Raw genomic sequence first — 16,771 nt, 5'->3', positions numbered from 1 at the left:
CAAATTGTATTGTCTCTTGCTGTGAAGCATTTTCTCCAAATGTCTGCCTCCACATCCGTTCATCATCCTTTTCTAAAAATGAGTTCTAGAATTGCATATTCTGGTTTTGACTTCACCCACAGCCCTGTGCAAAAGTAAAATTATATCCCCGTTACTGTTTACTGTCCCTGCGCGTGCACCTGCCACAATATCCTAGCAGGAACTCGTACTGAATTGTCTCATGTGGCCACTGAATTCTTTGAAGCATCTCTACTTTCTGGTTCTGCAGTTACACAGCCTTTATATCTAGATTTAGGATTATGTGCCTGGTTATATAAAACTCATTTTGTTTGGGCCCCAGTAACCGCCAGGTTACACTGCTGTTACGTGTCGTTTTTGCCAGCAGCAGCGTTGCAGCGATTGATAAAACTTCAGACTGCTCCTTGTGGATCTCTGTGAGAAGCAGCTGTATTTGGTGATGATTTTACATTGCTGGTTCATTCTTAGGGCACTGTCAGTCAGTTTTAAATTAAGATAGTGATACTGATATGGTATAGTGCTGCTTTGTCTTATTGTAACATCTTATGGTACCATATCAATTGCTTTAGAAACTTTTAAGTTTATTACAGCTTAGCAGTTACCTTTATTTGTCAATTTGTAGACCTCAAAGAATGAAATCAAGGTTGCGAGCAAGATGGTTTTCTATAAAAGCATGCTGATTGGTGTCAATTATCCTCTTATTCGTCGGTATTTTTTACATGTGTTTCTGTAGTTGTTTGGAACTAACATCAGGTATGCCATCCTAAAAGTATTCAGCCTGCCAATGCCTCATAGTAGTAGCATTACCTTGATACCCTTCCAGTCATCTAGGACTTCCCTGTATTCTAGGGTGCAATAAATTTAGCAAAGTTTTATCAGGGAGACTGGTCTTCAGCTCTTGAGTGAAAGAGTATCCACGTGGCAAATCAGATACCTCTACACCAAGTACTCTGAGGTCTGTGTGAAAGCAGAACACTGCAAATTTCAAGTGCCTTCTAAGCAGCTTGTCTACAGCACCAAACTTTTCAGCCAGTGTCTTGAAGTTCTGTACACCTCTGAGTCAAGGACAATTTGTTTATCTATATTTGGATGAACAGCTGTATAGCAGTCTTTCAGAGGAATTTTTCCTCTACAGCTCATTATTACCTGCAGTGTCCAGATCTCTGACCAGCTAGGATAAATCCTCTGCCTGTCCTGAACTCCAGTCTAGCCAGAGTCTGTCTCTCCAAGGAGAAATTTCTGAAGGTACAAGACTACTTGGTAATTGTAAGGGGAAAAAAAAAAAAAATCAATATACATCACATGTTTTCTTTCTTCAGGCTTCTAGGCCTGCTAGCTTCACCAGTGTTGCACTTAGTTTTCCAAGCATGAGACCTCTGTAGCACACAGCAGGATCTCAGTGCTATCTATTGTCTGCAGTCTCCAGAATAAAGGAATTGAAGGAGACAGTGTCCTAACAGTGGTACCGTTCGTTCCTTCTCCTCATTTTGCCACAATCCCTGGCAAGTTTCTCCTGTCCAAGCTGTGGCGCGCAGCGTCAGGGTTACTGAATCGTTGACCAGAGGAACACCTGCAAGGTCAGACTCTGCATGCTAGAAATTCTGGCAGGATTGTAACCACTGGAGCTTTCCTCTGCGTTTTGCCACACTCCAAAGCAGAGGCAAGGTCGTGTTCTGCACTGTTATAAAAAAGGGGATAGTGGCAAGAGGAGACACTTCATTTCCTGCCTAGAAAGCAAAAGTGCTTTGGCTCTTGTTTATTCACACCACACCTGCCTAGCGGCTGTAGGACTTGTGGGGAGGAACGTGCAAATGGTTCCATAAACAGTGTATGTATTATTTCTTCAGAAGTCGGCCAAACAATTAATTTTTTTCTTTTTTTTTTTTTGTTTGGCTGCCATGTGATAACTAGCATCACTGGTGATGTGCAAGAGCATGCAGACAGAGATTGTCATGTGTGTGATGCTGTTGGGCTAGACGTGTCACGTACACCTTTCTCTCCAGACTGTAGAGGAAACCTGGGCAACCCTAATCCCAGCACGTGAATAGTCTCAGTGTAGCCCTAGCCTGCACCAGTAACCAGATCTGAAAAGTATTCATCCAGACACTTTCTCCTTTTAGGCTCAAGTCCCAACAAAAGAGGGAGCGTTTCCATCTGAACTTGGAGAAAGCTCCACTTGAGATAAGGAATTACAGTGAGAATTGGATTTTTGCCAAGAAAGGCAGTACCTTTCTTGGCATAAGCTCAGGCTCTAGAGCCACAGGTGTCCAATAACATCCTTTTGCCAGTCTCTCCTCTGGATTCTTTAAAAATCTTGGTCTTCAGAAATTTGAAAGAACTCTGTACAGTCTGGATTATTCTTTGGTCCATGAACAACCTCACATTTCCACAGGGTAAGAGCGTATAGCAGGAGGAGGTTAGCTGTAGTACCTGATGTGCTGTGATTTACTGTCCTAGGTGCCTTGCTTATTTGCCTTTCCACTTTTCCTCCTGGTTTCAGTGATGGCATCTGCCAGCATTCTTCATGCATGTGTCCACTGGAAAATTCTCCTTTGTCTCCCAGTATTTCTAGTATGCAAAGGCTATAGTAAGGACCTTGAAGAGTTCATTTTGATTGACTGAATTTGTTTTGAATGGGACATCATTCAAAATCTATTTGCTCCCCTGCCTTGACTTCACTCAGCTTCTGTTGAGTATAACTAGCAAAAATCAGAATTAACAAAAATCTGGGCCTAAAGCACCATGCGGAGAGAAACTTCATACAGGCTGACGGCCTGAATCATAGATTACTGAACTACAGGTAGCTACATTCGGTAGTTGGTAATGACAGACATCCCGAGCCAAACATTTTCCTTCATCACTGTGCCTTTTCTGTCCCTGCATGAATCTATTAAAAGAGTCGGTGTCTGCTGAGGAAGCACTGCCGAAGCAGCGGGGAAGCACAAATAACCTGTGAATCATTTCAGAGTCATTTCTTTGGGGCCGGTTTTAATGGCTGATATCCTTGTGTGCTGTAAGGTCGTGCATGTGAGTGGAATAATAAAAGCATAGGCGAGAGGTGCTCTGAGCTACTAATGCGTTCTTTCCAGTCTCCTCCTCTTCCATTGTGCTTTTTGCAGTACTGTGTTGGAGCTGACTAGCTGGGTGATTTGTGAATCACGGATCCATTGGCCCCTTTCTGCATGGAATGTTTATGGATTTAAACTTCATGCTTTAAAGATAAAGAGCTCTTCTGCAGTCCAGCACACAAGCTGACTTGAGTTTCAACTGTATAAAGGGGAAACAGAGAAGAGCACATGTAGGAGATGGAAATGTGGGGAGAAAGCAGCAGCTAGAAGAGTTTATAAGATGAAATCAACAGTCCCTAAAGATGAGTACAGTATTTTATTCCTACTTTCAGTAAGTCCCTATGACTAGCTACTAGTCACAGAGTTCCTATAACTCTTCAAACTCTTCCAGCTGCAAAATCCAGGGATGTTTGTCATCTTCCTATGCACCTCATAGCACATGTTGCGTTGATTGACTGATGGATGTATGTTCTACTCAGTGTTACCTCTGAGGAGCCATACCAGCTCAGAGCAAAAGTCTACTGAGTCCATGTCCTGTCATCAGTATCAGTCAACAGTAAATATCCAGGAAAGAAAGTATTCTTCCCCAGAATACTTTCTTAGCATCTAGCAGTTTGCCAAATGTGGTGTCATTAGTAGCCCTGGAGCAATTTTACTTCTGTACGTGTCCAGTCCCTTTTCATTTTTTTTTTGTCAGTGTAAACTGTTAACATCCACAGCATCCTCTGTCAAGGAGATTCACAACAGAGTAATGCAGCACGGAAAGAGCTACCTCCTTTGTTGATCAAGCCTAATCCTTTAATGTTTCCAAATTTTGCTCTACAATTAAATTCTCCTTTTCTTTTCCCTTCTTCTTTGCAGGCAATTGACAAGTATTGCCGAGTCAGTGGTGGCTTTTCTGGGGTCAAGGATGTCTATTCCTCATCTCCTACATATGACGATGTACAGCAGAGCTTTTTCCTTGCTGAAACTTTAAAGTAAGTTCTCTTCACTCTTGCATCTTCCTGTAAAAGCTAGCATCTAAATTCTAGAAGAATACAGTGGCTCAACAAATAAGCTCGTATCTTATCAGGGTGGTTTATGGTTTGGGTTTTCTTTTTTTCCCAGCTTTCGGGTCCCAGCCCATTTTAACAGCAGAAAATACAAGCGGAATTTCCTATACAAGAAGCTTGTGCTGAGAGAGCTTTAGGTTTTAAGATTTCTATTTGATTTCTGTCATCACAACAGAGGAGAAGGCTATCTCCTTTTAAGAAATTCCTTGTGCAAAAGACATTTTTTTTTTTTTAGATACACTGACTTGACATGTCTTATACAAGTATGTGCCATGCTCTGATACTGTAGAACTCGTTTCTCCTGTGCATGTCACTGGAAGGGAGTAAATGGATGGAACAAAAGTCCTTTGTGCCCTTGGGTGATTTTTCTGTGTTTATTCCACAACATATTTTTGTAGAATGCTTCCTGGTGTAAGGAGGAATATCAGGCATACTTTATAATCTTATTTTCAATTCAGTCAAATCAGTAGGACACCTGTAGTCCACCCTGCAGAAGCTAAAGCACTCTGTTGCATATTTGGTTGAAGGTAAAATGTTCAAAGTCATTGGTCTTCCACTATGTTTCTTTTTAATTAATAACAAAAAATGTGATGCTAGAATATGCCGTAACCTCTAACTTATGGAGATGATACATACAATAAGAAAAACTAGTATAAAGAAAGGAATACGTTACGGGGATTTTATTAAGAGATCTGTTTTTAAAACTGAGCTAGTGTGTCATGGCTGCTCATCTCCTTCATCATTGACACAAATCAGCTATCAATAGCACTCTTCTGTCACATGGTTGTGATTGCTCTGGGGTTTTGCCGATGAAGCAAGGTCTTCTAATGTGTGACAATTTTCTTGATACTCCAGTTACACCAGAAAATTCGCTAATATAATTCTGGTGTTGAAATCTACCAAGATTCCTGTATTGGTTACCTCCCTGAAGTCTTGAAAATTGTCTACTTTTGGAAGAGAAGCGTCCGAGTTGGCTGTATTCCCTACCCCTTTTTTTCTTCCTCCTGCGTAACAGTTTGGGGAATGTTTTAGTTGGTTAAATCCATAGACAGAAGCCACTGCTGGCAGTGTGAATGAGGCCAGAGCTGCTATTAGGAGACATAGTTGTTGTCTCTGCTTACATATCCATACCACTTTCTGCCAATGTGTGATGGAAGGGATGATACATATGTTGTTGCACAAACCTGTCAGCAACGAAGACTCATTAAGGTGCCCTTTCTGTCTTTACAACCCAGTGATATGACGAAAAGACAGTTGTAACCATTTGGCAGTCTAGCATGGCATACAGGCTTTGCAGAATAAACAGGGTTTCTATACAGCAGCAGAGTTTACAGTATCAGCAATATCAAATTTTCAGGCTTTAGCTGTAGCTGATGTACGTGAAGATTGGTTTTGGGTATTGGGAGCTCAAAATGCAGCGGCGAGAAGGCAGGTCCTGAAAGTGGCGGTACTGGTGCCTACTTCAGGCACCACAACACATTTCACTGGCAAGAAGGGGCTCTGAACTCGTCCCATGTAAGGGGAGAGTCTGGCTATTCTCCCCTTCTGCTGGCTCCTTACTAAATTCCTCTACATAATCACAATACTTTGTTTTCCCATGTTATCATTATAAAAAGAAAGCCACTGCTACCTCCTCTGTTGTCTTTGTTAATTTTATTTCACTTACTCCTTCAAGTTCATTTTCTGGAGGCTAAAAGCTGTACTCCCAAAGAGAGAGGCAGCAGATTCAAACAGGTCCAATACCTCCAATACCAATCAATACCTCCCCAGGAGCTGATCTTACGTGATTGATCTGCCTATAAAAGCCAAATCAGAGAATGAAATCTGCTCCTAAGGGACTTCTGTGGTGACAAGGCTGACCTTTGAAGTATCGCCAGAATCCTGTCTGCATCTTAAATAATCACAAGGAGATCTGAAAATTCACTGATGCATCACTCAGTAACTGGATGTACTATAGTGCAAGCATTGCAAAAGAAGGCAGTTCTAGGAAGGAACTCAGAAATTTTTACTGGCTTTTGGTTTGGATGATTCCTGCTTGTGGGACAAAACAAAGTGTTATTGGAGAGCTGGATATTGGACGTTTGACATTAATGTGACTGGCATAGCCAAACCAGAAACTGGTGTTACCTTGAGATAAAATAGAGAATGTAAGGTCAGGATAGCTCAAATGGCTATGAAAACAAAGACAGAAGGATTGGGTGTGATGCCATGAGGAAAATGAAGATGTCCCTCAGAAGTGGGACATAAAATGTGTGTTACGGAATGCCTGCTGTGATCTTTTCTGCTATTGATGGTAACTTCCGCATCTTCATTTCCCTCAAATTCAAAATTGATGCCTCTCCCAAACATGCATTGTTGCTGCTTGGATACTTTGGCTCAAGATACTCGGCAGATTATGAGAGTTTGAGCAGTATGAGAGGCAAGGAGGTAGCTGTTGAGTGGGAAGCAGCAAGATGTAGAAATAGGTTGCTTGAGTTATTCAAAGCAAAAGCGTGAATCAAATGAGGAAGGTGAGTTTGAGTAAGATGAAACATTGCTGCTGTGGTGAAAAAGAGTTTGGAGAGCTGCAGAGGGAGAAAGCAAGGTAGGGGTAAGGAGGAAAGGAAAGGTATGATGTTTTAAAGATGAATGAAAAATGTAGAGAACGAGACTAGACATGCAGGACAAAACTGAATCATCTCAGCAAGAAATTTTTACCTGTAAACAGTTAGTTGGTGAGGAAGGGAAGAAAAAGTAGAGCTTCACTGACTGGGTTGTGCTGTGGATACAACTGGCAAATAAATGCAATGGGAGAGCGGTCAGGCAGTGACACACGACTGTAGACACTACCAGTGTCTGATTGAGAAGTTAAGAGCAGCCTCCGCAGAGCGAAGGCAGAACATGTGTGCACGTTTTGGATGTGACAGAGCTCACTAATGGGAGTGACCCCCCTTCCTTGTCATGTGCTGCAAGACCTGCCGCTTTCTGGATGGCAGGAAAGCAGGCTGTAGGAGGAGCTGAGAGGTCCTGTACCCCCGTGATGTTACACTTCCACAGTCAGGTTTTCTGGAACAAGGGAAATGCCTTTTGAATTGTAGCAATTGAGTTTGGAAGCCTTGACAAAGATCCCTACCACCAATATATCCTACAAAGTGTAGCACAGCCACGTTCAAAAGTGTGTTAAGAAAAAAGAATGAAGAAATACTCTTCTTCCACATATGTCCAGAAACCTTAATTTTGTTACACACTTTAATTGCTCTGCATTGCTTTATAATGCACAACATTTGTGAATCCCCTCTGCACAATATATTGGCCCATTTCCTCCCACCAGAAGCTGAACCAGCTTCCAGCATGGTGATGACAAGTCAGATATCTGGCATGGCTTAGTGGCTTCTCTTGTGCTTGCTCCAAATCTTTGATTTGAATTAAAGAGGATTAGTCATTTCCAAGTGGGTTTACTCCATTAAGAAGAATTTTTTGCCAACTTCTCTCCTCCCCTGCCCCCCAAATCCTCGTGCTTGGTGTCTTGATGTTTGTTTTACATTGCAAGTCTTTGAAAGGAATCTTGAAAAACAAAAGTTACTTGGAAAGTTTAAAATGCTGTCTTTACAACAACTTTTCATTGAAGGGCTTGCTCATAATAAAAATGACTCTTCGGATCATGATAATAGGGAAGATTGTGTGGGTGCTATACAAAGATTGAAAGCAAGTAACTTGTTCATAGTTTTAGCTGCTGTCTGGTGGGGCTTGAAGCTGCTGTGTTGCCGCTGCCTGTCTGTTGCTCTGCTTTAATACCCACCATTTTTTCTCTCTGTGTTGATATCTAGGTATTTGTATCTGCTTTTCTCCAATGATGACCTTCTACCATTAGACAACTGGGTTTTTAACACAGAAGCTCATCCTCTGCCTGTTTTACATTTAGCCAACACCACACTGTCAGGAAATCCTGCATATCGATAAAAACAGCTCTATGAAGAGGAAGAGAGACTGTTTTCAGCTCTGTTTTGTTTACATGGACCACTTGAGACTTTAAGCAGGAGAGGAGACAGACACTTGACAAAACTAGACCTCTGAATCAAGCAAGTACCGGCGTGAGAAACGAAGCTCTTCACATATAGCTAAGTTAAAAGTTCTGTTTTATACATGACCAAAACACATTAGTGTGGTATTTGCAGGACAGAGACTTCATGCGCTTTGAACCCTAGCAAGACATGGAATCTACTGTTTAATATAAACGCCGCAGCATAAGGAAGAAGAGGCTTTCCCATCTGGGGAGAGGAACTTGCTGCTGCTGTTCGCTGTTGCAAGGAACAACACACCAGTCACCTCTTCAGGTCGGGTGGGTTCCAAATACCTAGAATTTTTTGTTTGTTTGTTTGATGATGGCATGAGCAAAGCAACAACAAAAAGCAACATCACTGCACCAGCAGCATCAGGATTTGAATTTTTTTCTGTACCTGTCTGAATTTTCTAAGGAGTTTGTGTTTGTCCAGACTGGCAGCCATTCTCAGGGCCTCTAAGCTATTAAAAATAAACTCTATAAAATTGCCGCCTCATTTTCCCTTTTCAAAATAATGCTGAAAGATCTGTGTTGTATGCTTACATCCAAAAAGACAATTGGTAAGCATTTGGTTTGTAGTTCACTGTCAGTGATGTGGCTTTAGTTCATTTGGCAAGCTACAGTCACAGTAGCATATCGCAGGGGTAGGAAGGAGCCTAAGTTTCCCTTCCTCACAAATCCTGTCACATGGGAAAAAACATTCTCTTATTAGTCCTGGTTCTTTTAGCTAAATAAACAGAGACGACAACATGAGAAAAACAGTCTCTTGTGATTTATCTAGGAGGATACAGTATATGGCACTTAAAAATGCTCCCCTTCAGCTAAGCAGCAGGAGTTTGTTGCTTTATATTTTTCCACACAGTCTGGATTTTTTCAAAAAGTTAAATTTTGTTCTTTGGATACTATTCATGGAACCTTCTTTGCAGGTATGTGTATGACAGAAGCCCAAAACTGCCTTTGATTTAGATTACAAAACTCCTTTTCTTCTGGGTGCTCCAGTACAAAGCCAACATGATCTTCCTTGGAAGCAACATAACATCTCTTACATATGAGTGGAAAAAGAAACTGAAGAGTCTCTTCTTCCATTCGTTTATGAGAAATGAGATGCTGCTACCTGCATGGTTTTTTTTCCAAGTACTCCTTGGCTGGGCTGGACAGTATCACTTAAATGGAGTCTGCTTCAGTCTTCACTTATTTGCTAAAAGAAATTTCATCTTTTCAGGTATATCTCAATCTCTTTTTTTTTTTTTTTTTTACTGTTGTTCTAGAATCCTTACAGCTCAAATTATTCTTTGAGTAAGGGGAATAACCTTTATAGCTCTCAAATCCTTTCGCCACGGTGACTGGCCACTCTGCTGAAAAAGAGCTGGGAGGTGCTCCTTTCGCTCCTAATTAGTGCACAGGTTGAGTCTGTAAAAAAATCTTGGTTGTGTTTTCATACTGAAGTGAGTGGAAGAGCTCTTCAGTGAGTAACAGCAGTACAGGATCAGATCTAAAGGGAGTGAGTGCTATTTGTCCCCCTCAAAAAATGTTTTTATATGAAGTTTTATATATAAAAGCTTTTCTCTCGATCATATTATAATATACCTCCCTGTACCTTATAGTAGAATTTCCCCCATAAAATTTTCCTTCACTCATCTTTGACACTAACTTAGACATAGAAATCATCACATGATCTAAGAAGAAAAAATGCCGTCAGATGCTTTTTTCCAGACAGTTACTTTAGTTTAAGAGGCAGAAGACACAGAGCTTAGTAAAAACTCCAGTCTCAATGTTTTTACCTTAATACCAGTTACTTAAGTTACTGTAATTTGCAGCAGTATCTTAAAAATAATTTGAGACCCGATAAAGTAATTGATATAGTAAATAATACTGATTCAAGTAATTGTTTATTTAAAATTAGAAGTAGCTTAATAAATGGATTCTTCTTACTGGTCCCGCATTAATTTATTTTTCTAATTAGTATTCAGTGACTTACTGAAGAGCTAGTCATTTTCCAAAGTTCAGATACATTGTGTTTTCAAATTAAGTTTTTCCTATCCCATGAGAACTGTTATTAGTTTAAAACTGCACTCGATTGCCTTGTTCTCCTAAATCTCTCTGGGTACAAAGGAGAAAGAGGAAAATCAGCCCCTTCTGTTTAAAACAAAACAAAACAAAAAAAAAAAAAGACAAAAAGAAAAAGGCACTTTCCACCCCATTCACCTCCAGATAAATGCAGATGTAGAATGGCTGCCAGTCTGTTCAGAGAAAGGTCAAGGACAGAATTCTGGAGTCCCAGAAACAGCAAACTTCTTATCATTGCTGCTCTTCCATCCCCCTCTCGTGAATTAAAGAGCGACCCTTCAAATTAATTCCTCCATGAATCCCAATGGGTTAACTCACTGCCACAAGAATGCTTGAATTGAGGACCGAAGCCATTTCATGTTATGGGATGGTATTTTTCTCAAAGCAGATGTACAGTACTGCTATTTCTTCTTTGTGTAGACAAGCAGCAGGTACCAAATAAAGGACACTTGTTTCTCGTTTTCCAGTTACCCCAACGGCTGTCAGTTTCTACTCTATCACTCTTTAAAATACAAACTATCCTTTTCCTCCAGAAGCTACTGATGTGCATAGTCTATCAAAAATAATGCATTTTAAGGACTAATTGCTGTGTCATTCATGAATCTCTCCATCCTGAGATTTCCTAGAGCAAGCTGAGTTTGGAGGTAATGGGTTCTGGGTGAGGTGCGTGCATAATAACCACGCACCACGGATATTGAAACTTCTGACTGAAGTGACGTGCCCTCGTTCTGGGTCCTTCACAGAGAAGTAGGTTCTGATCTGCAGAATGGCGTTACATGCAACCCAAAGTTCAGACTGTTTTCCCTCTGGGTACGTAAGGTACAGTAGAATATTGCCATTTTCATTCTGTTGCTGCTGTCTTACATACTTTTATGAAGATAGAGTGTAAATTTAAGCACAAAATGACTTTTTAGTCCTAGTCGTTTCCGAGTCTTGCACTGTATTCTCTAACAAAACAATCCTCGTTTTCTTTAGGTAGCTGTCCCATTTTAGCAATTTCTGCAATACCCTCTCCTCTTACAGGATGAAATAAAGAACAGAAAATCATGTACGGTTTTGGCACACTGGATTTGGGCAAGAGCCTGGAAATCCCAGAATTGTCTATTTCCTGTTTGCATGCAGTCAAAACAAGGATGTTCAGTTCTTTTCCTAATCCAAGCTTCAAGCTTGCCTGTTGGTCAGGATCTGCTAGCAGTAAATTTTTTTCTAACACTTACAGCTTGACTTTTCAAAGAAGTCAGGTTTCTGCAGCTTCCTTTGACCACCCTGGAGCTGTGTCCCCCCTGCAGTCAAGAAGTCAACTTCTTAGCTTTGTCCTCTAAATAAAAACAAAACCCTTGAATGATATTCTGGGTGTTCATTTTGCTGCACAATATAGTCCTTAAAACTGAATTTTTAAGTAAAGTATGGAAAATAGTAAGTATGCTGGAGTAAAGGGAAAAGCAGGTAGTTCCCTGTGCCAGCCACACCTTAGAGGTTGCTTTAGCTCCCTACTCCAAATTTGTGGATCACTGTCTTCTGCCGCCCAATCACTGACATACTCCCACCCAGTATTTTACAAGATTTGAACGTTGAGTGTCTTGGTACTGAAAAGTGGCAAATAATTACACACTCCCTGTAATACCATCCTTTAAGGTTAAAGGTCTACCCTGTGCTGGTTTACAGCTAAGCAAAGCCCCGTTGGGCTGTCTTTTATGAATCCCCTCTTCTGTCCCTGAGGAAATGATATTACAAACCTTCATAATGTGACTCTCCCTAGTTTGAATGGAGAAGTGGTTAATAGCATTAACATTGAAAGGATCAACAATGTAACCTGGCATCCACAGAAAATGGTGAGGCAGTTTACATCTCAGGGCTGTAGTAACAGGCTTTTAGCAAATCGAGCCTGTTACATACATTAGTAAGCCTACTCCATGTTTTTAAGGGGACAAATAAGAAACAGGCTTCTTGTTAACAGAGAAAAATGAAAGCAAGCTCTTGATCCACACTGTAGTTGAGAGATCTGTTCACCCTGATAAGACATCCCTCTTTTGCTCCTTGAATTTTGAGAAACAGTCTTCTGGCTCAAGAGTTTGAGTTGCCGTACAAAGAGGAAACCCAAGCTCTTTTCCAAGTTACGTGCATACAACTGTAGCAGAGATGATAAGCCCTAGCTGCTTCGGCTGTCAGCCCCTTCTAACAAACTGCTCTGTAATCACCCAGTAAAGTTGGGAACCACCGAAGTCAAAGGGACAGCCTGACTTGTTACAGTGAATTGTTGCCTTTAATCTTAATCGCTTGGTGGAAGTTGGATTTGCATTCTGCCTTTATTCTTGCTTTGTCTATAACTGACAGATTATTTTTCCTCCAAAATAATAAAAGGGCAAAAGTCTATCTTCTGATGTGGAAACCTTCTGCCTCTGACCTGGAATCCTGCATATGTACTTTTTACAGATTAAAAATAATATTGTATATAAAAAAGATTGAATAAAGAATGTCTTTAAGTGAAAAAGGTGCGTTTTGTGTCCTTTGCCTCCAGTAGCAACCTCCCGTAGCACTGGACTGTGAAGCTGATCCTATTTTTTAGGCTTGGTGGTGCTGCAGCTTTTTTTACCCCTGTACCCCTTTCTTGCTTTTAACAGGTCGCCATAGTGCTCCAGTTTTTCTCAAGATGTAGCAAAATGTACAACAGTTTGGGGCTGTTTCTGTGTGCCATCGTGAAAGCCATCACATCGCACAAAATGTTGAGATTTCTACCCTTTTGTTAAATTTATGTGCAATTGGCTAAAAAGTTCAGAGATTCTTAGTGATGAGGGTAAAGGGGGCAGGCAGACAAGCAGTGCTACTAAATAAACTTAATCTTCTTAAGGCACCAAGTTAGAAGCCCAGCTTTTCTTGATACTAAATAGCCAGTGAATGGGTAATTAAGTCCGTCCATCCCTTCCTCTACCCTCTGTGAAAAGCAAGAAGTTTGTAATTGTTTAAATGTTGTTCACAGGGAAATTGATTTGAGGAGATTGCTTCAAGCGAGCCTGTTTTCCCCCTGTACCTTTAAATTCACTGGAACTGCTTCTATAGCTCTCTATTTTGCAGTACAGCAAGTGAATAACCAGATTTGCTTTCTGAGTCGTATTAAGTGTAGATAACCCTTACTGGCTGACATCACCCATATTGCACATACGTGGTACCTTGTTTTCATGGCGTGCCCTGACCGCCATCCTGTGCGTCCTGTTTCAGTGCTTTATACCGCATGCCCAAACTTCCCAGGGTGCTTCTGCCCTCAGGATGCAATGACCTCCTTCAGTATTACTTCATAAGAGAAAATTGCTTCCAAAGTGCCGTAATTCAGTGCAACACGTGACACCAGGTACGCGCCTGCTGTCCTGCTGTGCCATCCATCCTGAGATCCAGTTACGCTTTCCGAGCTTTCCACACGAGCGCCGCACGTTCGTGATGCGCCTGCAGCGCCGCTACCAGTGTCTTTTGCATCCATCGGTCTTCCTGTGGTGTGCTCAGCCCTTAATCCACCTGACTGAAATTCACTTCTTGCGTCAAAGCGTGTTTGCTGTGTCTGTCCACGTCACATTGTCTCAGCCACTGAGCCCTAACGCACAAAACCTTGCCTTCTGCTCCCAGTGCTCTCAAGCTCTCTATCCTTGTGTGTAACAGCCAAGACTCAAGGCTTCATTGCTGTCCTCGCTGCTCTTCAAATGGATCCTGTCCTTTGTGGTTGCTCTGCATTGTCTCTGCCTCTTCAACAGTGAAGTGCTTCACCCCCCCTCTGCTTCTACCTCTTCTGAAACACACTTTCTCTGCACCTCCTCTATCCTCATAGCGAATATTCTCTTTTATTTCTCCTTTGGCACTCTGCCTGGGTGTCACCCTCCTCCCTTCCTCTCCTTGTAGACTCTGTGATTGTGTGTGCTCCCTCCTGGAGACCATGTGCCTTTCCTATGCATATTAATTAGCTGTATTTAAAAATCCTGAAATTAATCCTTAATGGGTTATTTTTAGTCTTCATCTTGTGGCTCTGGGAGTTGGCTTCTCTCGGTGCAAAGCCATAGGCATTCTGTGGGCTTTGGAAAGGAAACGTTACTCTATTTGTGCCAGTTGACGTGTGGGATGTGTGAAGGTTGGTGGTGGTACGCTTTTTTTTTTAATGTGCAGAGCAAGAGTCTTTTTGACAACAATATTTTAGACTGAGCACACTCCCATGTGACAAGGTTTGAGAAGAGCAGTCACTCATATAACCAAACTACTTGCAGGTAAATATTCAGGGAAGGATTTGGGGAGGAATTAAAAAGCTCTGTGTGTCCAAGTGTACCAACAGTTTCACTGTTTTCTTTCTTACGTGGTTTCCATTGTACAAGTAGCTATAGGCAACAGGTACCATATAAACCAGAAAGGATGAGCTGCTGCATGACTGAGAGAATAGCATCATGCGTTGGTATCGGATCACACAGAAGTCCCATGTGAACTGCGTTACTCGTACAGCTACAAAAAGGAAGAATGTCCCCAAGTCCTTTCTTCCACACGCTGGCGCTGCGTATGTCTGCACACCCATCTCTTCAGCAATCCCTGCTGAAGCTTCAGCAAGGAAATCCGTGGAGGAAGCCCCAAAGAATACGAGTGGATGCCAGCAGTCTGCTACGTCACCTGCGACGGAGGCCTGCGCGCGTTGCGGGAGGTGAGGTGCAGGAAGATTTCTCCTGTGGCCATAAGAGCCATCCATGCCTGGTGTGTGGATTGTGCCCAGCATTCCTGTGAATCCCTCTACAGAGCTTCTGGTTTGGCTTGAACCATCTGTGAGGCCATGGAATGTATTTTGAAGAAAAGCGTCACTGAAGATGCAGAATTACTTGGGATACCAAAGACAAAAGTTTTCAGGGTAACCAGGTACTATTTTTTATGAGATAAAACCTGCAGGTAAAGGATGTATGGTACATCTCATGTAACTGAACTTCAGTAATATATGCAATACTGCATCTTGATTAATTTGTCTTAAAAATGCAAAGTTGAACACAAGAGCTGTACAGTGGATAAGGAACTGGACAAAGGAGAAACAGTGAAGTATAAAACGGAGAAGGAAGCTTCTAGGTGTTCTAGTGAATGTCACTAAATCCTGGTACTAGGACAAATCTTCTGTAATGGCAAGAATTTGCAGCAGAAGAAACTTAGGAAGAATTGTCAATAGAGAGAATGAAGGATCAGATAGTCTTGAGGCCTGGAACAGCAGAAGACAAAAGTAATTTAAAAAGTCAGGAGGCAAACTTGTTCCTCCAGGGCCTAGAAGCAAAACCTTTCACTATAATCTGGGATGTTGTCAGTCTGAAATCATTAAGACTGAGAAAGACCTGCATGTATCATCAGTCATGATGACACAGCTCACCAATGCAAGGTGAAAAAAAAGAAAGTGAAAATAAAAGAATGGCTGTTCTGGGTCAAAACTAAGGTCTGTCTAACCTAGCATCTTGGCTGAACACTGACCAAGAGCAGATTCCCACAGAAGAGTAGAAAGAAAAGTATGTATGCTTCACAAATGTACTGAAATGACCTGCAGTTTCCTGAGCCGTAGGTGGTACCTTCGTATTTAACAGCCCTTGACATGGAGGAGGGGATGTTCTTAGGCATTAGTCCGGTCCCTTACTGAATCAATAGAAACTGTTAGTGTGCAGAACAAGCTCTGCCCAAGAGCCTCATGGTGTTGGCAAAGCATGCATGCACTGAAAGGGTATTTCTGATGAAACTAAAAAAAGCATCAGTGTTGTACAAAGCGGGATGAACACATATGAGATATGGTGTATAGTTCTGATCACCCATATTTAGAAGGGCTTGTCTCAGTGGAACAGGTGTAAGACAGGAGAAATTAGGCTTACCAGGGAATGGAGAGTTGGTGTCAAGAGAGTTTAGCCTGGCAAAATGGAAGACTGACAAAGGGAATGACTGCTGTCCACAACACATCAAGTGGTTGATCATCCTGGGAGAGAAAAAAGCTCTTTTTCCTGGGAAAAAATCCCCACACAAACTGATACCTGCAATATCTGAATAATTTCTGGCAATGAGGTCCTAGAAGTAGAAAACATGTTGATCTGCTGAAGAAAAGGATGATGTTGTGTGCTTGCCTGCAATTTCAGGTACCTGAATCAAGGATATAGGAGGTGCCTTCCTGTCCTACATTCCAGAGCTCCTATGGGAGCTCTATATCTAGGGCTGAATTTACAAAAGCTCTTTCCTTTGTGCTGTCATCTGTTTCTAGTGCAAAGCAAGTGTAAAATGCCATTGGGTCAGAAAAAAAGCCTTTTTTTTCTACATGGATGGGAGTAATTGGTTCACGTTTGCTATGCTGGTTGAGTAATGATGAATCAAAAATCACCAAAACACTTGCTGTTAAGTTTTCTAACACGGTTATCCGATTAGCTTTCACCACTGGATTTGCTGTGGCTGAATCAGAAACAGATTGCAATGTGTTGACACACAGTGCTATCAAGGTAGGATACCAATCTCTTTTATTTAAAGATTTGTTATTGAACAAGAAACGAGGAACCAGG

At 41.6% G+C, this 16,771-nt stretch overlaps 1 protein-coding gene across 2 annotated transcripts in view; it reads left to right on the top strand.

Annotated features, from left to right (window-relative positions):
• Window positions 1–12,735, top strand: part of MAN1A2 (mannosidase alpha class 1A member 2) — a 147,713-nt gene extending 134,978 nt beyond the window's left edge. The window contains exons 12-13 of one of the 2 annotated variants that reach the window (XM_052794200.1): window positions 3,948–4,063; window positions 7,945–12,735. In XM_052794200.1, coding sequence (XP_052650160.1) covers window positions 3,948–4,063; window positions 7,945–8,077 — 249 coding nt within the window. In that variant the 3' untranslated portion in view covers window positions 8,078–12,735. Of the gene's footprint in view, window positions 1–3,137; window positions 4,064–7,944 lie in introns of those variants that run through there. The other variant, XM_052794201.1, reaches the window with a different exon arrangement.
• The last annotated feature ends 4,036 nt before the right edge of the window (window positions 12,736–16,771 follow it).

Source organism: Harpia harpyja, chromosome 8 (assembly GCF_026419915.1).
Source record: "Harpia harpyja isolate bHarHar1 chromosome 8, bHarHar1 primary haplotype, whole genome shotgun sequence".
NCBI classification, from domain to species: domain Eukaryota; kingdom Metazoa; phylum Chordata; class Aves; order Accipitriformes; family Accipitridae; genus Harpia; species Harpia harpyja.
Note: the sequence above shows the minus strand (reverse complement) of the source record. Positions and strands in the feature narration are given on the sequence as shown.